Source organism: Trypanosoma theileri (assembly GCF_002087225.1).
Source record: "Trypanosoma theileri isolate Edinburgh chromosome Unknown TM35_Tth_14_V1, whole genome shotgun sequence".
Classification (NCBI taxonomy): domain Eukaryota; phylum Euglenozoa; class Kinetoplastea; order Trypanosomatida; family Trypanosomatidae; genus Trypanosoma; species Trypanosoma theileri.
The window spans coordinates 502494-529938 of NW_021639856.1; the positions used below are offsets into that span (position 1 = coordinate 502494).

At 40.5% G+C, this 27445-nt stretch overlaps 11 protein-coding genes across 11 annotated transcripts; all 11 read left to right on the forward strand.

Moving 5' to 3' along the window:
• Window positions 1–67: 67 nt before the first annotated feature.
• On the forward strand, window positions 68–2833 carry TM35_000142800 (uncharacterized protein; the record flags this gene model as incomplete). Its single annotated transcript, XM_029025725.1, has 1 exon — window positions 68–2833. The coding sequence occupies one exon, from the start codon at window positions 68–70 to the stop codon at window positions 2831–2833; it is 2766 nt and encodes a 921-aa protein (XP_028883135.1).
• A 576-nt stretch (window positions 2834–3409) lies between these two features.
• TM35_000142810 (kelch domain-containing protein 3) lies at window positions 3410–4609 on the forward strand (the record flags this gene model as incomplete). The annotated part of the gene is made up of 1 exon (XM_029025726.1): window positions 3410–4609. The coding sequence occupies one exon, from the start codon at window positions 3410–3412 to the stop codon at window positions 4607–4609; it is 1200 nt and encodes a 399-aa protein (XP_028883136.1).
• Window positions 4610–5194: 585 nt separating this feature from the next.
• Window positions 5195–7573, forward strand: TM35_000142820 (uncharacterized protein; the record flags this gene model as incomplete). The annotated part of the gene is made up of 1 exon (XM_029025727.1): window positions 5195–7573. One exon carries the CDS (start codon window positions 5195–5197, stop codon window positions 7571–7573), a length of 2379 nt encoding a protein of 792 aa, XP_028883137.1.
• Window positions 7574–7884: 311 nt separating this feature from the next.
• TM35_000142830 (uncharacterized protein) lies at window positions 7885–8391 on the forward strand (the record flags this gene model as incomplete). The annotated part of the gene is made up of 1 exon (XM_029025728.1): window positions 7885–8391. The coding sequence occupies one exon, from the start codon at window positions 7885–7887 to the stop codon at window positions 8389–8391; it is 507 nt and encodes a 168-aa protein (XP_028883138.1).
• A 330-nt stretch (window positions 8392–8721) lies between these two features.
• TM35_000142840 (uncharacterized protein) lies at window positions 8722–11004 on the forward strand (the record flags this gene model as incomplete). The annotated part of the gene is made up of 1 exon (XM_029025729.1): window positions 8722–11004. The coding sequence occupies one exon, from the start codon at window positions 8722–8724 to the stop codon at window positions 11002–11004; it is 2283 nt and encodes a 760-aa protein (XP_028883139.1).
• Window positions 11005–11461: 457 nt separating this feature from the next.
• TM35_000142850 (putative calpain-like cysteine peptidase) lies at window positions 11462–12598 on the forward strand (the record flags this gene model as incomplete). Its single annotated transcript, XM_029025730.1, has 1 exon — window positions 11462–12598. The coding sequence occupies one exon, from the start codon at window positions 11462–11464 to the stop codon at window positions 12596–12598; it is 1137 nt and encodes a 378-aa protein (XP_028883140.1).
• A 390-nt stretch (window positions 12599–12988) lies between these two features.
• On the forward strand, window positions 12989–15679 carry TM35_000142860 (uncharacterized protein; the record flags this gene model as incomplete). Its single annotated transcript, XM_029025731.1, has 1 exon — window positions 12989–15679. The coding sequence occupies one exon, from the start codon at window positions 12989–12991 to the stop codon at window positions 15677–15679; it is 2691 nt and encodes an 896-aa protein (XP_028883141.1).
• Window positions 15680–15964: 285 nt separating this feature from the next.
• On the forward strand, window positions 15965–18757 carry TM35_000142870 (transmembrane and tetratricopeptidecontaining 4; the record flags this gene model as incomplete). Its single annotated transcript, XM_029025732.1, has 1 exon — window positions 15965–18757. The coding sequence occupies one exon, from the start codon at window positions 15965–15967 to the stop codon at window positions 18755–18757; it is 2793 nt and encodes a 930-aa protein (XP_028883142.1).
• A 495-nt stretch (window positions 18758–19252) lies between these two features.
• On the forward strand, window positions 19253–23014 carry TM35_000142880 (uncharacterized protein; the record flags this gene model as incomplete). The annotated part of the gene is made up of 1 exon (XM_029025733.1): window positions 19253–23014. The coding sequence occupies one exon, from the start codon at window positions 19253–19255 to the stop codon at window positions 23012–23014; it is 3762 nt and encodes a 1253-aa protein (XP_028883143.1).
• Window positions 23015–23850: 836 nt separating this feature from the next.
• TM35_000142890 (uncharacterized protein) lies at window positions 23851–25158 on the forward strand (the record flags this gene model as incomplete). The annotated part of the gene is made up of 1 exon (XM_029025734.1): window positions 23851–25158. One exon carries the CDS (start codon window positions 23851–23853, stop codon window positions 25156–25158), a length of 1308 nt encoding a protein of 435 aa, XP_028883144.1.
• A 295-nt stretch (window positions 25159–25453) lies between these two features.
• Window positions 25454–26959, forward strand: TM35_000142900 (uncharacterized protein; the record flags this gene model as incomplete). Its single annotated transcript, XM_029025735.1, has 1 exon — window positions 25454–26959. The coding sequence occupies one exon, from the start codon at window positions 25454–25456 to the stop codon at window positions 26957–26959; it is 1506 nt and encodes a 501-aa protein (XP_028883145.1).
• Between the last annotated feature and the right edge of the window lie 486 nt (window positions 26960–27445).

Consider the following 27445-nt stretch of genomic DNA (forward strand, 5'->3'; position numbering starts at 1 on the left):
TTATTATTATTATTATTATTATTATTATTATTATTATTATTTGTTTATTTTTCACTTCTTTTAGGAGATGCGAAAAGAGGTTCCACCGCATCTGTGGACTGCCGTGGAGGTGTTTCTTTCCTCCGGGCACGCAGAGGCCGGTGTGTTGCTGCGGGATGAACTCCGCCGGGCGGCATTAACATCAAACATCACATCACAGGAGATTCCACCACGTATGTTCTCAGAGGCGTTGTTTAGATATTATGAAGGAACCATATCCGTCTCTTCATTACTGTTGATATCTATTCTTAATCGTATGTTTTGTCTCTTGTATATTCCAGAGGCGTTAGCACGTCCAATTAACGACAGGAGACCATCTGATGATTTTAGTGAATTGTTACGTTTTTATTTACAATGTCTACGCACACCGCACCTTCCAGGAACAGTTTTAACACAATTGTATTTTTGTATCGCATCACTATTACTTCTTCAACCAAATGGGAATGTGATTGAAGGATTGTTGAGTGTTTTTGGAGGAACTGTACCTACTGAGATAACAGATATTCGTGTTTTTATGAGATTATTTTCTACTCTCATGAGTGTATTAAGTGACCGTCGCGTATTGATGGGACCCATACGCCGTTCAACTCAACGATTATGTGTACAAAATAGTATGCATCTTATTCTTACTTCTATGCCTATAGAAGATTTAACTGCACAGGCAACTATGATCAGTCAAGGAGTATCATTCTTAACAGAATGTACAGTAAATGATGCCCAAGATATGGCACCATTATTTTGGTCTCAACTTCCTTCTTCACTCTTTTGGAAATACGCCGTTCATCAATTGCAGAATGGTACAGCAAGTGAGGCTATACTAGAGTCTATCACAACTATATTGCGATCACTTACAATGCTGGATACAACCGCAGTAACCCTTATACAATCTGTATTAACAGCTATTCATAGTGATGGAACTCGTGCACCATTATCTCACATCTGTTCTGTTATTACATCTATATTAGAGTCTTCTGTAGAAGCTGTGGTGGTGCAATTTGGACCTGAACACACCTTATATCAAGCTTTAGCGTTATCTGCACAGATGCTACGGAGTGTATTAACAGATCCAGCAAGTGTAGAAGGAATGATGAATACAATATCATCGCAGTCATTGGAAACACTGCTGGTTGTGTGTGAGGGACTTAGTGTACTGGCACAAGTTCTCACTCCTGTTTCTATTCCTGTAATGGATGAAACAGACGATCCAGAAGATTACGCCATGGTAGTGGATGATATTCATAAAACTAATACGTGTAAATTAGAGGCATTACGGCAATTACGGGAATTTATGGAAAGTTGTCAAATAGCATTGCTTACATGGTTAGGACGTTTATCCGCTTCGGATACTGCAGATATTGCCATGTATTTATCTGCGAATGATGGAGATGAATTTGCGGTTCGACATGATGAACTTCCAATTGCTCTCTTTACAACGTACGAGCGATTGTGTCGATTGTTACTACCCGCACGGCATTCAAGAGTGGAGGCTATAGCAGCAGAAGGTTATATCATTGCAGCTGTGTGGGATGCAGATCTTTCTTATCAGGCAATAGTAGCTCAACAGACTCTATTACATTGTAAAGAAGAAAAAGAACAACAACAAGAAGAAGTATTAAGACGATTGGTACAAAATGCCCCACTTTTCCCTCTGGTTTCACGTCGCTATAAAGATCATTGGAGTACGGAACAGATTTCTAATATAGTTTTTTCTTTAATAGAATTATTACGGGAAGCTGTAATGTCGTTAAATAATATTCTTGTGGCTGCAGATATTAGTAAGGCACTACGTCAATTGGGTATTCCTCCTCTACAGAATGTGATGGAGAGTCTTTGGAATGGTGTATTATTATCATGCGGAGAAGACAAAACACCGCGATGGGAACTGGCATCCCATTTATCTTTCCTAATGCAAGAAAGCCATATGGAACTCACATGTGGATGTTTTGATGTTGAAGGACTAGATGATCATACACGTGTAGAGCTTAATTCTTGTATAGTGAGATCACTGCAGGATGTATGGGGGGTTATGCAAGTATTACAAGGTGTAGAGAGTGATGCTGTTCAGTCTCATCGTGCGGCTGAACGAATCGCCGCATGGGTTCAAACTTCAATGAATATAAATACACCAGAATGGAAAATATATGAACAAATGGTAAGAGAATGGTCTGGGATGAATCCTCTACACTTTCGTGTTGTGTGGAGATTAGTACGTCCATTAGATCTATTAGTGGCATCAGAAATTCTCGCAACTGCGTTAGAAGCGTTTGTAACACAAATAGAAAAAAATGGAGATTTTGAATGGAAAAGTGAAAAAGATTGCTTTTCACATTATGTGTTGAATACACTTGCACAGAGTCCAAACGCTTCACGACTTCAACGTGTTCTTATCTCTTTATTGCGGTCTTTCACTTGTGCAGAAGAAAAGAGTAGAGGATTCCGTCTCTCTGCGGTGGTACGTGCGGGTCTTGCACTTCTTCAGGGACGTTGTTGTTGTCCTTCACTTATTCTTGAGGTGTTTTGCGAGGCCGTAAAGGAGTACGCTAGTCTTCACCAAACCGTCTCTTCCCTCACATTAGGGAATGAGAGAGAGAATAAGGATGATAATAAAGAGGAAGGTGAAGAAGAAGAAGGAGAAGGAAAGCCAATGTGGTTATTGTTGTTATCTGAACTTGCAATGTTGGGCGAGGTGGCTCGAATGGTGGTAGAGTTGCCACAGGAAGCACCACCGTGGCTTTATGCCGTACGAAATGCTGTGGATGAATTTGAAGTTCAACGAATATTGAAGGAAGTTTGAATTTATTTTTGTGTATTTTGTTTACGTTTAATATTGTCTCACTCTTATTCTCTCTCCGTTTTTTTTTTTTTTTGTTCTCTAATTCTCTCTCTTGTGAAATAACCTCTGGAATTTGATATCTTTTCTTTTTCTTTGTTGTTCTATATATATAAATATAAAAAAAATATATTTCTCTTCTTTTTTTCTCTTCGTTCATCTTTAGAGTGGCCCTTAAAGGAGTTTCACTTTTTGAAGGCAGCCCTTGACACAGTAATCTTAGTATTCGCCTTCATTTTCTCCCTATTATTCTGGTTCCACTAGTATTTGTATATTGGGGTTTTTTTCTTCCTTTCAGATAGTTTCTTTTTCTTGCTTTGACTTCCCCTCTCCCCTCTCTTGGCAAACCTGTATTCGGGACTCCTTACTGCGAATATTACACTAAGGGAGTATAGATCAAGAACAAATTCATATATATATATATATACATAATCTTATTATTATTGCTGTTGTTATTGTTGTTGTTAGCGTTGGTTTTGCCCGAGGCTTCACCTACAGGTTTATTATTTTTATTGGTGTGTTCCTTTCTTTGCTACTGCAATGCTCTCACAATCCCCTGGAGGTGCATTGACAACATATATGTGGAGTAGTGTTCCCCCTAATGGTGATATGCCTCCACATGGCTGTTGTCACTCTTTGGCAAATTACAAGGATGAATTTCTTGTTCTCTTTGGTGGCGGTGCACTGCATTACGTGTATAATGAGGTTCATTGCTTTGACTTAAAAACATGTAGATGGACATATAAGGAAACAATTAATAGTGAAATTGTTGCCCCACGTATTAGCCACTCTGCTGTAGTCTATGGTGATAATATGTATGTCTATGGTGGACAAGATTTACATATGCCCATGTTATTTTCAGATGTTCTTATTTTAAATCTTATTACCTTTACATGGTCATGGTTACACATGGCCCCACCGGAACCAGATGGTCCAGGCGACAGACGACTTCACACCGCACACATTTACCAAAATCGAATGTACATACTTATGGGAGAACCATGTAATACCTCTAACAGTTTCTGGTATTTAGATCTTGATACCCATACATGGCATGTAGTTCAATCCCTTGGAAACTTTGGGAAACCCATTCTTCCTTTATTAGGTCACAGTGCACAGGTGGAAGGGGATTATCTTTATGTCTTTGGTGGTTATCGCGCCAACACATCCTCACAGACGGGAGGGTTTCTCTACAGTAATTCCCTCTTCCGTTATCATTTTCCAAGTAATATGTGGCAAGAGATAGCCCCCTGTGGAGCCCCACGTCCACCGCCGCGTTATTCCTGCGTGATGGCGCTTCTCGGTGGACGGGTGTACATTCACGGTGGCGATACCGACGGCGAAGAGTACTTTGATGATTTTTGGTGTATGGATACCACCGCAGTGGCCCCGCAGTGGGTGGATCTCACTTTATGTGGGGGAAAGGCTCGGCCTAGTGCTCGCAGTGGACATGCCTCTGTAGTCGCTCAGGGATCTCTCTTAATATTTGGCGGTGAGTTACCAGGAGATACAGATGTGGTTTACTACTCTAATCGTCTCTACCGATATCCATTAGGACTCTTCACTCATTTATCACTTTCAGAGTTAGCGCTTCGTTGGTTGGCAAAGCTGAGTCGAGTTAATTTAAGAGTATTGCAAGAACGTCTTCCACATCAGTTGAGAGTAGCACTGAGGCAGGGATCATGTGCATTTGAAAAAGAAGACATAGATGATCTTATGCCGTGTACACGAATACTATAATCATCGGCAAGAATTTAAAAAAAAAAAGAAAAAGCAAACGCAAAAAGAAAAAAAAAAAAAAACAAAAGGAAACGAAAAAGAAGAAAAGGAAAAAAAAAAAATTGTGTGAGGAGGATGTGTGTATGGGGAGAGAATACCCAAAAAAAAGTGAGAGGGAATAGAAAGTGAGGTGCAGAGGATGTAGGATGTGATTAAGAGAAGAAAAAAAAAAGTGGAAATAAGAGGAAACATTGCTCAAAGCACCAATTATCAGATTTGATATAATATATATATATATTTGTAAACAATATACTTTTCGTGTGTTCTTTTAGTGGTTTTTTTTATTGCTGTCTTCAGGTTAAGAAAGGAACTCGCTTTCTTGTCCTTCTAATTATACGTATATACATATATTTTTGTATTTGTATATATATATATACTCATATATACAAATTCTTACCTATTGTGTGGGCGTTAACGACTTAACTCTATGAAAAAATATAATACAACGTTCTTTTTCTTTTTATTTCTTTCTTCTTTATTGTGAAGCTGCACGGAGAAGGAGTATTAAAGAAAGGATAGCAGCTCCATACATACATACATATACATATGAGTAACTCAACACGTGCAATTTTTACGAAAATCTGCACTCGGGCAGTAACACTGACTAATGTACCACCTTGTATTGATAATGTTCGATATGTAAGCTCCATAAGTTCTTCATTGGTTTCACTTGCTTCTTATAATGTAGACACACAATTATTGCAGTACGCGAATACGTGTGTCCAACGACTAACTTCATTAATTTCACATCTTCCAATAACACAAACATTGTCAGATGATGTAACTGTAAGTATTCTTCGTATCGTTAAGAGTGGTTCTCGTGGGTGTATTTCTTCTATTTGTATGAGGAATTTATTAATGGAATTGGATGAACGCACCATAGATGCCCAATTTGCACTTTGGAAACCTTCAATGGTTCTTGTATCACTTCATGCTCTTGCCAAAGCTGCACCAACAGAGCCACTAGAAATAATAGATACACTTCTCTATTGTGCTAAGGAACATTTACTACAACTAGATGAACCAAAAACAGCTCGATTACTTTGGTCTATTGCTACACTTCGAATGGAAATGAAACATACATCCTTATGGAAGGCTACATGTCGTCGTCTTATTTATTTTTCAAGTAATTTAACAGCGTCTAGTAGATCATTAGTGGTGGAGGCTCTTATTATTGTACCAGAATGTGTGTGTGATGCTCAACAGGAGTTATTATCTGTTCTTCAGGAAACTCGTCTTGCCGGTAGAGATGGGGATAACTTCTTGGGAAGTGAGGAAGAATTACTCTTGGGGAAGGATTATAAAAGCTTAAAGGATCGTTTATTATCAGATGCGCATTTATTACCAGCAGAGTCTATTATTCGAATGCTTTCTAGAACACATAGCGCTTCTTCTGTTGATACAGATGAGGTGGATTTTCTCTTACAGCACATTCTTCGACGTCAGCAACTTGGGGAGGATCTTTGTCATGAGTTAATAAAGTTTGTAGTAACGCTTGAACCCAGTGAAGTCACCCGTTCTATTAGACGTCATATCTTAAATTGTATTCGTGCTAATTGTTTAGATAGATTATGTGCAAAGGATGCACTTCTTAGCTCTTTGGGTACAGTCTGTATAGCAACTGTACTGGAGAAAGAGGATTCTACTACACATGAAGTAAGCCGTGAAACTCAATTATTGTTGGAGGAACTTATTTCAAAGTGTCATGAAATTCGTGATCTGGTTTGGGAACGATATAATGGTAAACTTGCAGGATTACTCTCAGTCGCATTGGATATCTTAGATTCATGTAATGAGAATATAAGAGATACTGTACTCTTTGCAGAGATTACTCGACTTTTGGAAGAATTTACCGCATCATGGGAACGAGGTAATCCTGGATCTGTTGTAGTGACTGAATGCACAGGATGTCTCTGTAGCGTTTGTGATTTACTTCGTATTTCTCCTCTGCTGCGTTTATCATTAACATCATCATCATTATCATCATCATCATCGCCGTCGTCACTGAATACTACAACTACATCTACAAATACTATCAAGATGATGACGGCAGTTGGTGAAGGTGGGATATACACAAGGACATGCGGTTTACTGCAATCTTGCACTCTCTCACTTGAACGTTGCACATCGTCTCTTTCACCAGCAGTTGTCTTTGATTTATGGCGAAGAACTCCCCGTCTTGTAGCCGATGGAGGTTTTGGTAATGTATTGTTACCACTTACGGAGTTGTTGTTAAATTACGCAGAGCAGAATCCGGCGCAATTCTCACTGCGGGAGATGACAAAGTTTATGAGAAGTGACTCTCACGAGTTCCCAGTGGAGGCGTTTGAGATTTTTGTTCGTTGTTTGATGAATGAATCCGATAGTGTGACGTCGTTGCACCTCGAAGTATTGTTAACAGCACTCGAAACTGTTGCTGCGCAGAGAGGAATAAAGGAAGAAACCAGTGCTGCTACTCCTGCTCCTACTACTGTTGGTAGTGTTAGTACTACTGGAGGAGGAGGAGGAAACAAGTTGTTTCTAGAGCGATTGTTGTTGTTGTTGTTTATTCGACCGTTAGGGCATAAAAAAGCTCTTGTCTATGTTGCTGCATTCTCAACTCCCCAGTTAGTACGTCTTTATCAGTGTTGCAATATCGTTTCTGATGTAATAGTGTCTATGCAGGCTACTCTTCTTGAGCTTATTGTGAATTCATGTGTGCGGTGCACGACGATGGCGGAGTTGAATACGGCGGCATCACTTCTACCGCAACTCTCGCCTGGTGGATTGAAGAATGCACTCGCCTGCGCACTCGCACAGAGGGCAAAAACCATGAATGTAGCATCTACTCCAGATTTACACAAAGCCTTGCTGGTGGTTTATTTTAACAAGGCAGCTATTCCCTTGGATGAGGAACTACTGAAGGCGCTAAGACGACGGGTGTAAATGTTGGAATAAAAGAGAGAAAAAGAAAAAAAAGGAAACATGGAAAGATTACACATGGTCACATATCATTATTTTGTTTACGTGCCCTCTATACCGTAATGAGGTTGTGGAAGTAAGAAATATTTTATTTTATTATTTTTTTTTGGTGTTTTGGGAGTAAGATAGTTTATAGCAGAACCATGTTTTTTTTTTCTTATTTTTTACTTTTTTTTCTATATATTTGTATTTCCTTCTTTTTTTTTTCTTGTTTTTAAACGATAAAAAAGTCAAGTGTGGGTGAAGGGTACAATCATACATAAAACGAAAGGGGAATGAATGTACGTGTGAATGGGGTGTCTTATCGTACTAAGACAGGAACATTGGAGATTAAACGTCGTTTTGGCGCAGCCGCTGTTCTTGTGAGCTCTGAGGAACCAAGACCAGTTATTGCTGCTGTAGACGCGATGGGGCGGTTCTTAGTACAGGATGGACAGAGTTACAGTGTATATTCGCTTCAAACAGGAACTCCACATGTTATGGCTGTACTAGCATCACAGCGAGAGATGAAGTTATCTCAGCGCGATGAGGGACTCTCACAGAATATAGATGGATGGAAAAGAGGCCGTAGTAGTAGTAGAAGTAGTATTACAACACGGCGGCGCAAGGGAAATTACGTCTTCTTTGTACAAAGCTTTATGAAAGGGTTCTCTAATGTCTCTTTTGCAGATGCTGCTAAAGAGTGGCGTCTTTTCCCGGAGGACGTTAAGCGGACGGCCTCCGTTGAAGTGCTGCTTGAGCGTGTGCGATCAAAGGGCTTGTATCAATCTAGTTTCGTCTAACGCCAATCGTTGCATGTGCTATTTTTTTTTTTTTTTCGTTTCTTTTTATTTGGTTTTTCACTATGCTCTCGGAGGCTTTATTTCCAACAATACTGCTATATTTTGTAACACTTTATTGTTGTTGTTTTTTTTTTTTGCTTTTTCTTTCCTTTTTTTTTATGTACTTTAAGTCTTTTCTTTTTGCACATAGGTCTGTGTTATATTCACACAAGTTTCGCGTTTTGTTTTTCTTTCCTTATCCCGATCCTTATCCCATTCGCGTCTACTTGCGTAGTGTGAAACCGAGCAGCACTGTGACTAGACACTCTTACCTTCACAAGAGGGTAAACAATGTCATTAGACTATAGAAGTCGTCTCATCGCCTTTTACGAACACTACGCACCTGATAAGGTAAAGGGGGTGGATGCACAACTCACAAAATATGCCGGACGTGAAGAGGAGGTTCTGCAAGCCCTTGTGAATAAGTACGGTCCAGAGCCTGGATATATGGAAGGCAGTAATAAGAGTACAAGTGGTGCGGATGAGGAGAATGGTGAGGGACCTGCGGAGGAGTGGAGGGCATATTACCACCAACGTTTGGTGCAGTTCTACACCACCTACGCCCCAGAGAAATTAGATTCTGTAGATAAGCAGCTCACCAAATACAGAGGAAAGGAAGAGGCGATGTTTGAGGCATTGGTAAACAAGTATGGTCCTGAACCGGAATATGATGCAACAGATAACGATGCGGGAAAAGAAACATCAACTCCAACCGACAGTCCCTCATCCTACCGTGCTCGGCTGGTGGCGTTATATGAGATGTACGCACCTGCCAAGGTCAGTCTTGTGGATACACAACTGGAGAAGTATCATGGGCAGGAAGAGGCACTAATTGCAGCCCTTGTGAACAAGTATGGCCCTGAGCCTGCTGCTGCTGGGCAGGATTATCGTAGCCGAGTAGTTGCAATTTACGAGCAGTATGCCCCTAGCAAGCTTGGGAACGTGGATGCACAGCTTGAGAAGTACAGTGGTCGTGAAGAGGAGTTCATTGCTGCCCTGGAACAGAAGTATGTGCATGGTAACGCTTCTGGATCCACTTCTGCCATTGCCAGTGGTCGTGTATCACCAAGCAGAAAGGCTTCTGATGATGCTGCCGATGCTTATCAGCGTATGTATGAGAGTGCAGTAGAAAAATTCGTTGCTGAGGAAGTGACTGCTCGTGAAAAACTATTGAGTGAATGTGTAGCGGAGTTTGGCGATATTTATATGCTTTATGAATCTGAGGAGCGAAATTTGTTGGTGGAGAATGAGGTTATTGTATTTCTTGTTTTGGTAGAAGAGTGTAAGCGACTTGTTCTTTTTACCGAAGAGTCTACGAGTTGTCCTGTAATGGTTCACCCTTCTTTTCCTTTTATGAATGAAAACGCTGCTGTATTAGATCAGTTCTTCAGTTCTTTGGGGACAATAAGTCTTAGCGGAGAGCGACTAATAGATCTTGAAACCTGTCATCTTCTTATTGCTGCTGTTCTGGGGAAAGAGGTATTTTCAGGAGATTGGGTTTCGCAACAGAGTGATTTTCAGCAGGATGAAAATAAATATTTTTCTTTTAATAATTTCCGTCAATTAATGATACAAAATTGTCATAATGAAGTTGATGTCTTGGCTAAGATGCAGGAGTTTATTTTAACTGTAAAACGAAAAGCGAAACCCTTACGACTAAACGTAACAAAGGAGCTACATATTGGTTTTTGGGCATACAAGTGTGTAAAACCATGTATTGAGGAAAAATGGGAACGAACGTGGGTGATATTGGATGGAGACTCACGTTTATTGCTATTACGGCCAAACACAGTGAAACCGGAGATAACTATTGCGCTGGATCATGTATTAAATTGTCAGTTGAGTTCTATGCTTTTAATGCGAGCCCCACGTTCATGTGCAAAGAATGGATTATATTTGCAGCTTTCTCTCGGATCCAATCCTGTTTTATTGCTGTTATGTCCACTAAACGTTCAACATGGACACGCACTTGTGCGACATATTCGTCAGTACTGTAAAAAGGAAACCAAATCATCATTGATAAATGCTCCACTTGGGCAGAGTGAAAAGGAAAATCAACGTGAAGGGAGTCTTGATGAAAGTGTAAAGAACTCTACAGAACCTTTAGTTTCTGCTGTACCAGTATGGTGTTGTCGTAGTGGTTGTACCTCCTTTGTACGCTCTTTTTGGCTTCTCTTGGGAGATTACATTATACACCGCAATGATGGTGAACAAAAAACATATTCATGGAGGATGACAAGTGTGAAAGACGTATATATTGCTACTGAACTTGGTGTTAAACCTCCATCGACCTTTTTAAAGTATGCCTTTATCATTGTACATGAAAAGGGGTCATTGTTTTGCTGTGCAGAGTCACAAGAGGCGAGAGACACTCTTGTGGCCAATATGAAACGTGTACTGTTTAAACTGTTTTTAATTTCTCATAATGGACTATCCAATTCTTCAAAAGGAATTAGTAATATCATCACAACAACCCCTTCACTAGGGGCAAATGGAGATTTTGGAGTTAATAGTATATCAGTTGAAGAGACAGTACATCGGGTTCCTGGCTTTGCACAATCGATCTCACGCTAAGAGTTCTTATCTCTATCGCTTACTTTTTTTTTCCTTTTTTTCTGTATTTGTATCTTTTTCTCATTGTTTTTTCTTTTCCTCTTCACGCCGAAAAGCATTTGCTGCAAAGGGTTTTTTTTTTTCCCTTTGTTCATCTTTTCCTTTATATCGAATTGTACGCTATTTTATAATTGTGTGCTGTATTCTATTTTTTTTTTTATTTATTTATTCTATTTTTCTCCAGTTATCTAGTGTTCTTATTATTTGTTTTTTATTGGATTGTGTTGGCTATGAAAACTTTGCAGTGTGCGCAATCTCATCCCTATTGGTATATGTTTTTTTTTTTTGTTTCTTTCTTACTCTATATTCATCTTTTTTTCTCTCTTCTTCTTCTTCTTTGGAACTTCAACTGTTACCTTTCTGCTGCTTCTGCACTTGTTGTTGTTATTGTTGTTGGTGTTAGAGTGAGTTGAAATCAATGCTCTCTGTGGCCTCACGTGATGTCTCTTCGGGGATGGAGTCCCAGAGTGCAGTGGGGACACCATACAATGTGCAGCAGTTGCAGTCAGAGTTCCACGCTCTCACACCGCGCGAGGCATATAGAGAACTGTGCCAGCGCTTCCAGTGTCATCCAATCTCAGCAGTAGCGGCCATGTTTCCAGATCGTATTGGACAATGGAATGAAACGACGGAATTGAACTTTTCTCGATTATATGTTGGAGCAAAAGGAGTCCGTCCGGTGGTAGAGCTTTGTAAACGATTTCCCGCTCTCAAGTCACTGAACTTTGCTAATAATTATCTAACAAATGACTCTGTTTACTTTATCACACGTATGGCGATGTTCCACCCGGCATTAGAGCGTATTGAACTGAGCGGCAATGAGTTCATCTCATGGACGGGTGGCACTTATCTCGCGGAGTTGGTGGTGCGAAACACAAATATGAAGGAAGTGGGTGTGCGCCGCACGTCTCTACCGCAGCCGGTGGCGGAGTCTGTGTTTGAACAGACAAGACGCAATTGTGTATTGGCCTTTCACGCCTCAGGGGGCACACCGAAGCCAAGTGTTCATCCTGAAGTAATTCACCTGCGAGCGATGAAACGTTACTTTGTGGAGATACAGCAGAATGGCACAGTGCCGGCGTCGGCGTTAGTAGATGGACTGCGTGAGCGGATGCGTATTCTCGGACACGAGCGTGACTTTGGTACCTTCACAGAGGAATTCTTAGAGCAACTGAAGGCCCGTGCCCCACAGGAGCGTCTCACGTGGGAAATGTTTATTGTGCTTTTGCGACTTGATGGTAGTGAGTATGATGACATATTGATAAAGAAACTACAGCGTGTATTTTTGGAGTTTAACATGGAACCATCAGAAGGTATGGAAGGCTTCATTGAGGCACGGGATCTTGCTGCGATACATGCACGCCTGTATGGTGAACCAATATCCTCTGAAGAGGTAAAACATCTTTGTAGTCGTATTGGTCTGGATGAGACCATGACGATTCAGTGGGATGAATTTATGATGATAATGTATATTCGTGGTCCTAAGGAGATGTATGATGCTCTCTCCTGGACTAGGACCCCTCTGGAACACCCTAAAACAGCACTTTACTTTTGATATGCTGTTTTTTTTATTATTTTTATTTATATATATGTTGTCTTTCTTGCTTTCTTGAACTTTTTTTTTTTTCTTTCTTATAGCCCATGTGAAGTGAAAGGTTGTGTATCACCATTTTTTTTTTGTTTCTGTTTTCTCCAAGGAGAGGATTGTTCTTGGTATTACTGAGGTTCTGTGATATTTTGTCTTGTTATGCATGTATATTGGTAAACTTCAACATTCATTTTTTAAACCTTCTTTACTTTTCTTTACTATTATTGTAATTGTTATTATTATTTTATTTTTATTTTGCAAATAGCAACAGCAGCAGCAACTGAAGGATAAAGAGAAGAAGAAACAACATAGTACCAGAACAACAACAATAACGATAATAAAGAGGATTTGAAATTTATGTTTCTTCCACCACAATGTTCATTGGGAGGAGAAATTCCTTTCGTCGGCCGTAACTCTTTCTCTTCTCTACATTGTGATCCACGTGGTGCTGTGTGGGCTGTTGATAAATCTAACACACAGGTCTTTTATTTCTCTGCTACTATGGTATCAGACATGATATCATCACCAGCGATGACATCTGTTGAACCTTCTACTCCTATTTTTGAGTGTAATGAGGATGACCGTATTCTTTCAATTGCGTTTCCAACGATTTGCGGTTGCCAACAGGTCTTTGTTTGTATTGCCACTGTAAAAGGGTGTCTTGTATTATGTGATGCAGATAATCCACAAATTGTGCTACATCAATGTGAGTTAGAGTCACAATTAACAGCTATAACCGCTGTTTCTATAAATGAAGGGAGTGAAGCTCAGAAGAATCACATGGGAGGATCAGTACCATCAGTATTAACGACAGAGGATATGGTGAGTGGTGTTTCAGTATTAGTTTCATTCTTTGATGGTATTTTTAGCGAAGTAGTGTTAGTAGAATGGGGTGGGGATGAAGAGGGTGTCAGTGCAACAGGTCTCTTTCGTATTCGTGGTCGTCTTCACACTATAATGATTGATGAGATGTGTGAGCGAATCGTAACGGTTGCTCAACGCGGGGATGTGGATGTGTGGAATTGGCGGCGTAGTGTAGATGAGACACTTATATTTGGTATGCCAGCATATGATACGAATGAGTATGGTGAACCCTCCTGTTGTACACTGGTTCGTGGGGAACGTCTTTGGATAGGAACAACAACAGGAAATATGGTAGTTTTTCCGTTATTGTTACCACATACATCTATGCCTTCTTCTTCTTCTTTTTCAAACAAGATGGAAAAAGACGGTAAGGCTCCACGATGTGTGTGGCAGGCTCATCGTAATGGGAGTGCGGTGCGGAGTTTATTAGTGATGTCGCTTGGACGTCATATGTGGAGTTACGGTGAAGATCAACAGGCACTCGTGTGGGATGCGGTGCAATTAACACTACAGGGATCTTTTCAATTTCCTGGTAATGGTTTTTTGTCGCTTTCTTCTGGGGAACGCTGTGCACATACCACTCTTTGGGGTGTTAATGCCACTGCAGGAACAGCCACGTGGTTTGTGGTGAAGGAGCCTCTTATCTGTGATGAGCGGAGTTCTCTGTTGACGCGTGATGAGTGTATTATGAAGACTCAAGATGCCGAGCGCTTTTATGTGCTGGATATGCTTATTTCGCATCTTTGTTCGGTACTTCAATTGGACCAATACGAAGAAGAATCAGAAGAAAATAATAATAATGATAATGATGATGATAATGAAATGAAAGATATGTATCCACGGAAATCCAAGCCTGAACTGAGACAGAGAAAAGTCCATGATGATAGAGAAGAGGGAACTGTGAATGTGGGGAATACACTGTCAACACCCCCACACTTGGATGTGGCCTTGCAGCAATTGCAGGACGATCAACCAACTTTGCGTTTATTACCTCCCGCTATCGCCTCACTTGTAGTGGGTCAGCGAATGCTGCAGCGGGCACTTATTGAAGAGGGACTTTATTCAATGAGTTTTCTTGAAGATTTGCGGCAGTTACTGCAGTTGCGGCGTCAACACCGTGAATTACAATCACAAGTGCAACGTTGTCTGGTTGGATTGAATGAACTATTGCCACCCAATGAGTGCTGTGAAAGTATAGAAGATGTGGTAGACACCACACGCTCTTTATTACAATGCGGTGGGATATCAACGTCTATCGTAACATCTCCAAATAAAATGTCAATGGAACAACAACAACAACAACAACAACTGCCAATACACTCACAGAGACATAGTAAATCACTAGAAGACACTCCTCCTCCTCCTATACATATTTCTCTTTCCCATACTACGGATACTAATAATAATAATAATAATAATAATAATAATAATAATACTGCTGCTGCGGTGACGATGAGGGGTAGTGTATTACTGCCAGAGACGATAGAGGCACGTCATGTACACATCCGTCAATTAGAAGAAGATCTCGCAGCGGAGCGACGCCGCCGCGAAGAACTCGAGGCACAATTCACCGCCGCCGAGGAGGAACGACAGGAAATGCAGCAACAACTCACACGGGCCCATCGTCTGCAGGAAGAATTTGAGTCCCGCACAGTCGCACTGGAAAAGGCCCTTAAAGCCGCCAAACGTGCAGCCGCCGTTCCCGCCGCCGGGGCCACACGATTGTGTGAATTGGAGACTTCTCTGCTGGAGGCAAACCGCCGAGTGGAGGAACTGCAATTGAAGGTGGAAACACTCACGCGGGGAGAAGTGCAGATGCAGCAGGAGAACAGATCTCTTCAAACATTCTTGCATCGATATAGAGTGAAGGAACAACTTGCCAAGCGGGTATTCGCAAACTTTATTGAAACACAGAATCATGTGCTGGATAAACTGGAAGGGATGCTGCAAGAGACAACGAACAAGCGCAATCCATATAGCGATAAGGATAGAAATGGTAGGGATGATATTCCAGGTGATGTGGAAATACTGTACGATTGGCTTTGTGCTCGAATTGAAGAACAACGTGAAACTCACGCCGGTCTTAGACACAGCTACATGCAACAGTCAGAAGAAGGAGAAGGGAAGGAATGGGAAATGGCATCCACATCATCTTCAACAGCACCGGTATCATGTGTGAAGTGAAGTTTTTATACACATAGAAAGACACAAGTTTACTCAACTATGTGCATGCGCATAAAGTATGGGGAAGATAATTGCATTTTTTCTTTTGTATTTATTTTTGTTTGTAGTGAGAGTGTTGATTAGTTTAGTTTATATATATATGGCTTTATTTATCTTCCTTATTATATTTATATGTATATACATATATGTATGTATGTATCTGTTTTTTTTTTTTTGGTTCGTGTTTTAAATTTATATTTATCTACTAATGGTTCCATATCCTTTTTCTCAAGTAAGGGATGAATAATGTTGAGAAAGAGAACAATTTCACCTAGGAATATAGTCACAACTACTAATGGTGACGTGTCTTTTTTATCAGCACCACCAGTATCAACACCCTTTTCATCACAGAAAGAGCAGCAGGCACAACAGCAACAGCAACAAAAGGAAAAGTTATTTGGAAAAAAAGATTTTTTTTTCATTGCTATTGTTATAACTGTCTCGTTGGGGTTGTATGCAAAGTCACTAAAGTGTCAATTTACGTTTGATGATCATTTGGCGCTTATTAAAAATCAAGACGCCCACGCCAATTCTCAAAGCACACTATGGGATTTACTTCAGCATGACTACTGGGGAAATACACTTCATTCCCATACATCAAATAGATCCTTTCGTCCATTTACTGTTCTGACTTTTCGACTACAGCACTGGCTAAGTGGATATGAGCATTCCGCTTATTCCTTGCGTACTGTGAACATTTTATTTTCTATATTGAATGGTATTTGTGTGTACATTTTAGCAGCTATCTACTTTCCAAGGAAGGACAAAAGTACTTGTATAAACAGTAGGTCTAACAATACTAATACTACAACTACAACTACTTCTATTATTATTAGTAGTATTAGTAGGAGAAAACAGGATATGTGTCCCACGTTGGCAATGATACTCTTTATGCTTCACCCTGTACACACTGATGCTGTGGTATCTGTTGTCGGTAGAGCTGAACTCCTTTATTGTTTCTTTGGTTTTTGTGCATTCTTCTCTTTGCATTTCCTTGTATTGAAGCAAAGACCAAGTGATGAGAAGGTACATCCAAAAAAACCTTACCAGATATCCATGAATCAAGTCTGGGGTGTTCTTTTTGTTTTTATCTTTACATCCCTTAGTGTATTTTCAAAAGAGAGTGGAATAACCTTTGCTGCTTTATTTATGATTCACGCTATATTTTTATATTTAAGAGGATGGATATCTATACATGAGGTGATCCTGACTTGTGCTATTGCCCTCTTACTCATTCTTAATGTTATTATGTTTCGACAACGCTATATTGGTTCAGTAGACTTATCATTTAATTATATGCTGCGGCGTACGGAGAACCCGCAGTATTTTATACCACCTGGTATTTTAGTTTGGTTGGGTATGCGGTTTTTAATTCAGATGAAGAACATGGAGCTTCTTTTCTTTCCAACACAATTGTGTTGTGAATACAGTTATAACTGTATTCCACTTATTGAGACCATATGGGATAGACGAGTGGCTTTTATGATTCTCTTCTTAGTTGTAATACTATATCTTTTTTGTAAACATGTTTGGCGGGTTGTGCGTTTCTTGGATTTCTTTTCACTTCGATGGTTATTGATGAGTATGTGGATTATTATACCGTATATGCCAGTAAGCCATCTGCTTGTGCGTGTAGGGACGTTTATCGCAGAGAGATGTCTCTATGTTCCCTCCATCGGTGCTGTACTTCTCATTATACACACCTTGATGGGAGCTGAAGAGAAACAGTTTTATCAAGAGAGAGAAGAACCGAAAGAAAAACAAAAGCATCAACAACAAGAAGAAGAGGAAGAAGAAGAAGAAGAAAAAAGAAAGTTAGAGAGATATAAAGTAAAGAGTTTTACAAAAATCTTTACCATTATTATATTTCTATTTTTATGGGCCTATTTAACTTATACACGAATAGATGATTGGTATGATGATGAATCATTATTTCGTAGTGCAATTAATGTATGCCCTAATAGTGGAAAAGCTCATTTTCAACTGGCTTCTGCAATCTTAATAAAAGAGAAAAATCAATTTTCAGCAAATACGGTAGCCTTATTCCAGAAAGCATACAAGTTAGATAATGAATTAAAAGATTCACTATATTACCTTGCTATATATGCATATAATGAGGAAAGGAATCCTCTTAAGGCATTGAGAATGTTACGCGAATGTTCCTCCTCTCCATACACAATGAGTATATGTTATCCTATATTTAACGAGATAAGACGAAAACTCTTTCCAAAAATGACGAAATGGGAAATACTTGAAGATAACGCGGATATGGCTGAAAGAGCAGAAGAAAAAGCAGAACAGTATCGACTTGCAGGTCTTTTACAACTACAAATGAAAGAAGATGGGAATCAACAAAAAGAAAAACGAGAAAAAAAGTACGAATGTGGGGCAGCAAAAGATTTTAGAAAATCACTGAATTGGTGGAATACATCCAAACTATATTGGTTTAATGACCGTATTCATTGGGAAACAGTCTCTACATTCTGCAATACACTTTATTGGTATACAATCTCTATTGTGGAATGCCTTACCCCATCCTATGGAGGAGATATTAATACTACTACATTAGTGGATGAGATGACATCAGTAGTTATTTTTATTTCTCAAGCTTTATCATACTGTGATGAGAAGTGGGATAGTGTTCCACTTACATCACTTACACAATATACCCATCGACCATCTGAGTTTAGTATCATTACCACAACAATACACTCTCTTTTCATTGAGCGTATACTTCCTGCAGTGGCGCATGTTTCTAACGCGGCGCAGGTGGTACGTTATGCGGCAGCAACAGCTTCTGTACGCCATTACTGTTATTTAGCTACTTTGGTGAAAAGTGAACAGGGGAAAAGACTGAGTGCGATGAGTAGTCGTGTAATGGAGGTGCAACAGTTATTTCATAAGAACCGTGAATTACTTTTATTGCAGATTGAGGATACCACAAGGGGATTACCGAAGAGGATGAGAGGAGTTGATGTGGACCTTGGTAATCTTCTTCACTGTTCAAGAGAAACTTCTTCTTTGTTCAATACTTTATAGGGTACTTGTAATTAAATTTAAATACATGAAGAATGTCTTAATATTTATTGTGTTCATCATAGGGATCGATTTTTTTTTTTTTTTTTTTGAATTCTTTCTGAGTTTTTCTATCATGCTATTTTTCTTTCGATTTACCGGTTTTTTTTTTTTTTATTTTTGCATAGTTGGTTGTATGCTAGCCAAGGTGCGACACATTCATGTTCACATTCTCTTTCTTTTTTTCTCTAATTCTGTGGTGTTTACTTTTTTCTTCCATTTATTCTTTTTCTTATTCTTCTTCTTCTTATTCAATAACAATCTTTATATGGATCACATAAGAAAAGGAAAAACGAAAAAAAAAAAAAAAAAAAAAAAAAAAAAAAAAAAGGCGCCTGCTCTTCTTCTTATTTGCTGCGTTTCTTCTTATCCCCTTTACTTCCCCGCTTTTCTTTCTATTTCGCCTGCGGTTCTCCCCACCACACCCCCAAATCTTCTCTCTTTTTTCTTGTATGTGTGATGGGCGGCGCAACTCTTGTGTGCACGCTGGAGGTGCAGGGCGGCGGGGAGCGCACGCGGCGTACACTCAACGTGGATCGTGCCCCACGTACACTGCGTGAACTCGCAGAGTTGCTGAAGGCACAAGATCTACGTCTGCAGTATGGTGCCTTCGATCTCTGCGTTGATCGCAGTGAGGCGGAACAGCAATCATCACAATCACAGTCGAAATCCGAATCACAAACACAGCGGATATTATGCGATAGGGACGTGGTGGAATTGTTTGCAAAACCACCACCACTTGGGCGGCTTAAGTTCGTCGTCACGTTACCGGAACGCTCAAGCAAAATTGCGAGTTCCATGCTCGCAGATGATGAACTTGTTCATTTATGCATTTACCACCCAAACAATCTCAACAGCAATAACCAGAAAAGCACAGAGACAGGGAAAGGGGGAGTTGTTGGAGTAACTAGTAGTAATAGTGGTAGTGGTGGTAAAGCCACACGATCTGTAACGGAGAAACGGTTTATTACTCCAAAGCGTGGAGTCCGGGAGGCACTTATGTTTGCCGTGCGAGGCGCTATTCCACAACCACCGCCGCTTTCCATGCAGCTGGAATTATACGCCTTGGGCACTGATGAACATGATCTGCGTCCCCTCAATGACGAAAACGCTGTTAACTTGCTACTGCGTTCGTGTTTGGCAGAGCACACGGCATGTCGTTTGACGTACCGTTTTCCTACTGATATCGCAGCGGAGTGTGTTGCACCCGCTGCCGCATCAAAACCTGTGAATGTAGACAGGGTTGCTGCAGCTACTAGTTCTTCGGATCCTACCACGAAAGAGAATGCGGAATCAGATCGAGGAAATTCTACAAAAGAGGAAGATGCTACCACAGTTGTTGATGTATTTAATTTTTCCAAACAAGATTTTGCTACAAGCACTGATGTATCAGATCCTATTAAGGATGAACATACGATATCAGATAGAATGGATTCTGTTACAAAAGAGAATTCAACTGCACCGACTGAAGTGCCTTCTAATCCTATTAAGGATGAACATACGATATCAGATAGAATGGATTCTATTACAAAAGAGAATTCAACTGCACCGACTGAAGTGCCTTCTAATCTTATTAAGGATGAACGTACGATATCAGATAGAATAAATTCTGTTACAAAAGAGAATTCAACTGCACCGACTGAAGTGCCTTCTAATCCTATTAAGGATGAACATACGATATCAGATAGAATGGATTCTATTACAAAAGAGAATTCAACTGCACCGACTGAAGTGCCTTCTAATCTTATTAAGGATGAACATACAATATCAGATAGAATAAATTCTATTACAAAAGAGAATTCAACTGCACCGACTGAAGAACCTTCTAATCCTGGAAATACTGAGAACACTGAAGTAGTAAATGGTTCGGAGGATAGCGAGGAAGTCCAATCTCCACATGGGACATCTATTAGCGTCGTACAAGAGGTAACGCTTGTCTCAGAACCACCAGAATTGGTGGGACGTTCTGTGGTTATCTCAACAGAGTCATTTTTGAAAGAAAGATGTGGTGCCGATGTGCTTCCTCTCCGTGCAAGTGATGAGGAATCACCACAGTTGGAGGAGAAACCACATCTCACATCGGAAGAGGTGAAGGAGCCTGAAAAGATGTTAAAAGAAGATGATATGGGAGCAACAGGTACTAATTTGATACCAATTTCTAAAATTGAAATTGAATGTTCTTTTCATCAGACAAATGTTGTTGTTTTCCAATTTTCATGGGAGCCAAATGAACCGAATCTACTGGAAACACTTCAAACCGCATGTGCATGTGCACATGGAATCACATCTTTGGATGATGTACATTTGTACAATCATGAAGGAGCACCTCTGCTGAGTGACGAACAGACGTGTGCGATACTTGATTCTGTAGTGCAATCAGGACGTACACGTATTCGTCTTTTACTTGGTATAGGTAATCCATGTACAACTGGTCTACCGTTACACTGTTATATCACTTGGGGTAAAAAAGAAGTAGTGTTGACATGTGCAGTTCGACCTGATAATGCGCTAAATGACTTACAGAATGCTATTTTAGAAGAGTTCGATCTAACACACATGTCGGTTGGAGATCTTAAGTTATCCTTACGTGACACAACAAGTGAAACGAATGAAGAGTTAACGGCTTACAATGCCTATGTAAAACTAAAAGGCTCTGGGGCTGATGGAACTGTATTGCATGTGGTGGTATCCAACTCTTATCCCCATTCGCGACGTGGTAGTGCTGTACCGACGGTAACGACTGCGGCAATGTCCTTTGCGGCTGAAGTTGGGGTTGTGGTTGGCGATCGCGCCCTTGCACGCGATGTTCTGCCGTTCTTTGAGGATTGTTTGGACTTTCAGCGTGACGTGGCGCCGTGCGGTGATGGGGCGCGGGACTTTGTGCGGGTGATGGTCCTCCTGCTGGCGCCGCTTGGGGGCCGACTGCTGCCGCCGGCCGAGTTGGTGGCCCTCGTGCGGGACACCGCCGCCCTCGCCGCCGCAGAGGAGAAGGAGAAGCAAGAGGACGCCAAGGTGGATGGAAAAGAAGAAAAGAAGGAAGAAGAAGAAGAACAACAACAACAACAGACAGAAAAGACGGAAGAAGAAAAGAAAGAGGAAGAAAAGAAGAAAAAGGAGAAAGAGGAAGAAAAAGAAGAAAAGGACGGTGAGGCGGCGGCGGTGGAGGCGGTTCTGCGGGCTGCCGTCGTCGCTCGTCTTCTCGCCGCCCGCCGTCCACTCGACGTCCTCGCGCGATTCTTCCGGCGGGTCTTCCGGTCGCTTCTCCCCGCAGACGGCGGCCGTGCCGTTCCGCTCGCAGTCGTCACGCGGCAACTCGCACTCGCGGGGCTCCCAGACGCGAGAGGACTCCTGCGCCGAGATCCCACTATACTCGCAGAGCTGCAGGAGAAGGACTACACAGAGTTACTGCTCCGACTGTATAACAGCAACGCCGATGTGATTTGCCGTGCCGTGGTCGCCTCAAGGCTCTCCGGTACAAGTACCATCACAAGTCGACGTGTCATGACAACGAGGGAGGAGGAACTTATGCGAAATGGTTTTTTGTATGAATTACGTCATGTATTTGATGGTATACGTACCTCAGATGTGGCAAAATTCTTACAAACACATGAACTCATCACAGAGCCACGTTTTCAATCTCTTTTAGGCGTTGTGGGCGATCTCCTCGCTACTCACCCTGTGCAACATCCCTACCATTGGCTGGTAGATCGTTTTAAAGGAAAAATGGCAGATGCCCTTGATGTAAAACTTCGTACTTTTGAAGACTCCGAGGTATCAACACCACAACTCTACCGCCTATGCTGGAATATATTAAAACCAGAACTTCATCACCTTTCTTTACTATCCGAATCTCACGTAGGAAGCGCATTCGCCTGTTGGGCCTTTTTTGCTGTGCAACTTGTTTGCATTAATCGTAAATTGGAATTTCCACCAGTACCTTTGGTAGATTTACAGACTTTTTCCCTTGTAGAAGAGAGTACAACAACAACAACAGCTGTAAACGGAGAAGAAGGAGAACCAACAGAATTGACAAAAGAACAAAGTATAAATGAAATGACGGAAGCAGAACCGACACCATCAACACCAGTAGTAGTTCAAAAACCAGCAGCACCGGCTGAACCAGTACCATGTCCAGCTAAGAAAGTTAAAATAAAATATAAGTACAGTTATCTCTGCCGAGATCTTCGTCAAGATGCTCGTTTAGCTCGCCCTGTAAAGTAGAAGACTTTTTTTCATTGATACATGTATTGGATGTGCCTGCTTCTGAGTTTGATTATGCTGTGTCTATTTGTGCTTGTGCTACGTTTTTTTTTTTTTTTCTGCTTCTCTTTCCCCCACCCCCTTCTCTTCCCCTCCCTTGTGCTTTGGGGTATATGTTTGTATTCGTCTCACTTTTGTTCTTTGCAGAATGACCTTTGCATGTATTGAAGAGAGCTACCAATGCCTTCATTCTTTTTTTTCTTCTTTTTTTCACGATTCTTTATTCCCAGTCCTAGAATGTGTCCGGTTTTATTTAAGAGATTGGAAGTGTTTTTCTTTGTATCTCTGTGTAGTAGGACAACTGGAACGTTTGTTTGAGTGAAAATAGATTTCACTTCACTCGGTATACAAGAAAGTGAAAAGAGAAAAAAAAAATTGATTTATGTAATATCACTGTTTTTCCATTTTTGATGTTCGTTTTTTTTTATTATCTTTCACTCATTTTTTATTTTCAGTTTTAACTTTATGACGCGCTGGGCTGCACGTACTGATTTTTTTTTTTTTTTTCTACTTCCATCTCTCTCTGTCTGTGTTTGTGTTTATAAAATGGTTTTCATTCTCTTTTTGGCTTTTCTAAAGCATTCTTTTTTATTTTAACGTGTTATTATTATTATTATCTCCTTTCTTCTTCTTTTCGCCTGTTTCTGTATCCTATTGTAATGCATTACTATCTACCTTAATGTACAAGATATAAATATATTTATACGTACACACAAACACAATATATATATATATATATAAAAGAAAGAACCAATAAGAAAGTGTGTCTGTGTGTGAGTGTGCTTGCAGTGGTGTAAATGTTTCTGCGGCGTGCTATTCGCCTCTGTACTGTGCGACTGCCAAGCGGTGTGGTTCTGCAAGGAACCCGAAACCCACAGCGCAGTGATTTGTTACTCAATGGCACTGTCACGATGCCTGACGGCCGTATTTTCAATGGGAAATTTCACGCACAACACGGCTTTCCCCTTCCCGGTAGTGAATTGCATGATGATGGTGATTTATACCGCGGGGAGTTTAATGCCCAGTGGCAGCGACATGGCACTGGTGAGGCCTGGCTGGCCGATGGGACTTATTATAATGGCCGCTTCTGTGAAGATGAATTAGTGGAGGGAACCGTTCGCATTCCGAATGGCACAACGGAGACCGTGTTTGTAGGAATACTGCGTGATGAGTCTTTTGTCTCTGGTAAACTTACACAGCATGATTTTACATATGAAGGTGAATTTCACGAAAACAGACCACACGGTCGAGGACGACTTGTGTTTGCGACGGGAGCCGAACAGGAAGGAACTTTTTTAAATGGTAAACTTCATGGTTCTGCGTGTAAGATGAAACTTGATGGTGGTTTTGTATATCTGGGTGAATTTATCGATGGATGTATTAGACGTGGGCAACTCTACACCCCAACATACACATATGATGGTGAGTTTAATGAACATGGACGCGCCCATGGTGAAGGTACACAAACATACTTGGCAAATGAACCACGATTACTTTTCACAGGTATTTGGGAAAATGGTGTACTAGTACGTGGTACTTGTAGTGATGAATATGGTGCCCCAGTGGATTGGCAGGATAATCATGAATTGCAGGCAAAAGTGTTTGCCGATGAGGGTGAACAGGGGGCTGTGACAATGAATAGTTACTGCAGTGCGAAATTAAAAGAGGCGGATAAACTTCATCGTGATATGAATCAAAGTTACGTAAAAGACGCTGAGCGTGTCTCAAAGGAGACGGGGCGTTATCCATCAAAGATGGATCTTGGTTACGAGGGAAGTATACAGCAGGAAAATTCTTCAGCAGAACGAGCATCACGAGAAAGTCTGGAAGACATTAAACGCACACGTGATAATTTAGAGGCATCTAGTGAAGTCTCCAATCGTTTGTGTAAAAGTGTAATGGAGGATATACCAATACCACTAGATCCCAATAGGGCAAAAATGCAGTTTAGTAGACAAGCAGGTGCTCAACAATTAGCTACTGAGCGTATTGACGAACAGTTTGAACGTTTCATGAAGACTTTTGATCGCAAGACAGATAATGGAGCCAGCCGGTGTATTATTGATGGAAACTCACCATGGAAAGCGTATACGCAGAAGAGTTGATTACGGGTAATATGATGATGATGATGATGAGGAAGAGGATAATTGTTTTTTTTTTTTTTTTTGTCACATTTTATCTTACTTGTCGTGTTATTTTCTTTCTTTAGTTCTTTCTTTATATATTTATATATATATATATGTATATTTCTATTCATCTACATATTTATAAATTTACCACGTTTATGAGGATAAGAATGCTGTTTTCTCATTATGTTATACCTTACTTTTTTTTTTTCTTTTCTTTTCTCGTTTCCTTCATTTTTAGAATTGCTTATCAGGTAGCGTTATTTTAATAATAATGTTTGGTCTTGAAGGTCATACTGCTACCTTATATGGTGAATGGATAGTAGTTATTGGTGGCAAAACGTCCGCATTTGATCTTAACGGGTCTGTCTTTACGCTAAACATTACAACAGGAGAATGGAAGAAGCTTCACTGTGATGGAGAGCCTCCACCACCACGTGTGTATCACTCCGCTTGTTTGCATGGTACACGAATCCTCATATTTGGCGGCATCACATCTGTTGGATTTCATAATTCTCACTGCAACACATGCAGAACCTATACGGCAACACAGTTAGAAAAAGACTGTAAACAACAACAACAACAACAACAACAACAACAAGTAGAAGAAGAGCAAAGGGGTATAGTTCTCCCACACTTAAACGTGTCGCCAGGTGTTGTGCATGCACTTGACTTCTCCACTATTCCGCCCCGCTGGGATCATTACATTCACACAACCGGCACACCACCCACACACCAACCCGCACACCACGCAGTGGCTGCACACACAACTGCCATGTACGTGTTGGGTGGCTGCAGTGTAAACGGGGCGAACCTTCACACTGAACAGGAGTTGGGATGTATGTACCGTTTTGATTTCTCGACTCGGCACTGGAGTGTAGTGCCGCTGCAGACTCCACTCTTTTGCTGGGGAGCAACACTTACACCACTAGGGGGTCCTCTATTTTGTCTTTTTGGTGGAGTTTCTCGAATAACAAATAGGGAATCACGAGAAACATTCTTGTTGAATGTGGAAACCGGTATTGTACAGCATATAGTGGTGAATGAATATACTCCACTTCCTCGTGTAGGACATGGAGCTTGGCGCTGGGGTTGTTTTGTGTACATATTTGGTGGTACAGGTTCAAACACCAGACGTTTATTTAACGATCTTCACCGATTTGATGTACCACGACGTTGTTGGGAACCTGTAGTAGTGACAAACGACAGCACATCATCGTCAATATCATCATCAATATCATTATCACTACCACCACCACTGACTGGCTTTGCTGTGGTGTGCGTTGGAGAGCATGTTTATATTATTGGAGGATTACGTTCGAAAATGATACGTACAATGGATGCATTTCGTCTTAATATGCGCACACTCACGTGGAGTAAAGTAGAAGCGACGTTCTCTAATTCACAGTTTTTGTTCTCATCTCTATCATCTCCATTTACAGATGTTGTCTTGTTTGGATCGAAACGTAACGTTACGAGAGGTGTACAAACAGAGTTTGAGGGGTTTGATTATTCTTCTTCCTATTCTACTAATCCTGTTTCTACTACTACTACTACTACTACTACTACTACCGCTGTAGACTCCAATAGGAGTAAGTTATTTGAGCCAAATATTATAACGTCAAATTCTAAGGTGAATGTGCAGAAAAGGCACCACTCTGATCTATTGCCTCATCAGCGTTTAGACAAGGAAATAAAAGAACTGCAAGTGTTGATGTCGGAGTGGAGTAAGATGATCACTTATAAGCACACTGATGATAAACGTTTCATATTGGAATAATGACTCTCTTTGGTTTTTATTTTATTTTATTTTTTTTTCTTTTTCTGAGGTGAAGGAACAACAATAATCAATGCAAAAAAAAAAAAAAAAAAAGAAATCAAATGGGGAAAAAGGAAACTGAAAACCAACTAATAAGGACCAGATTCTTTGTAGTGGGTTGTTGTTGTTGTTCCTTTCCTATTCTTATCGAATATCTCTTCCTTTCTTCTTCTTCTTCTTCTTCTTCTTCTTTCCCCCCACAATTGTATTTATATGATAGATGATCAGGGTTCATATTTGAACGGGACTTTGTTTCTCTTTATTGAGAGCTTTCCTTTGGTTGTTGTTTCCCATTCCTCCCTTTCTCTAATATATACGGAGAAGGAGAAACTGAGGGAGGGAGGAGAAAAATGACAATAATATGTACACTGCTGCCTCGTTCCTATTCTGGATATATCGTTGTATTTTTTTTGTTCTTTTCTTGTTTTGTATTGCTGTAGTTCGTTT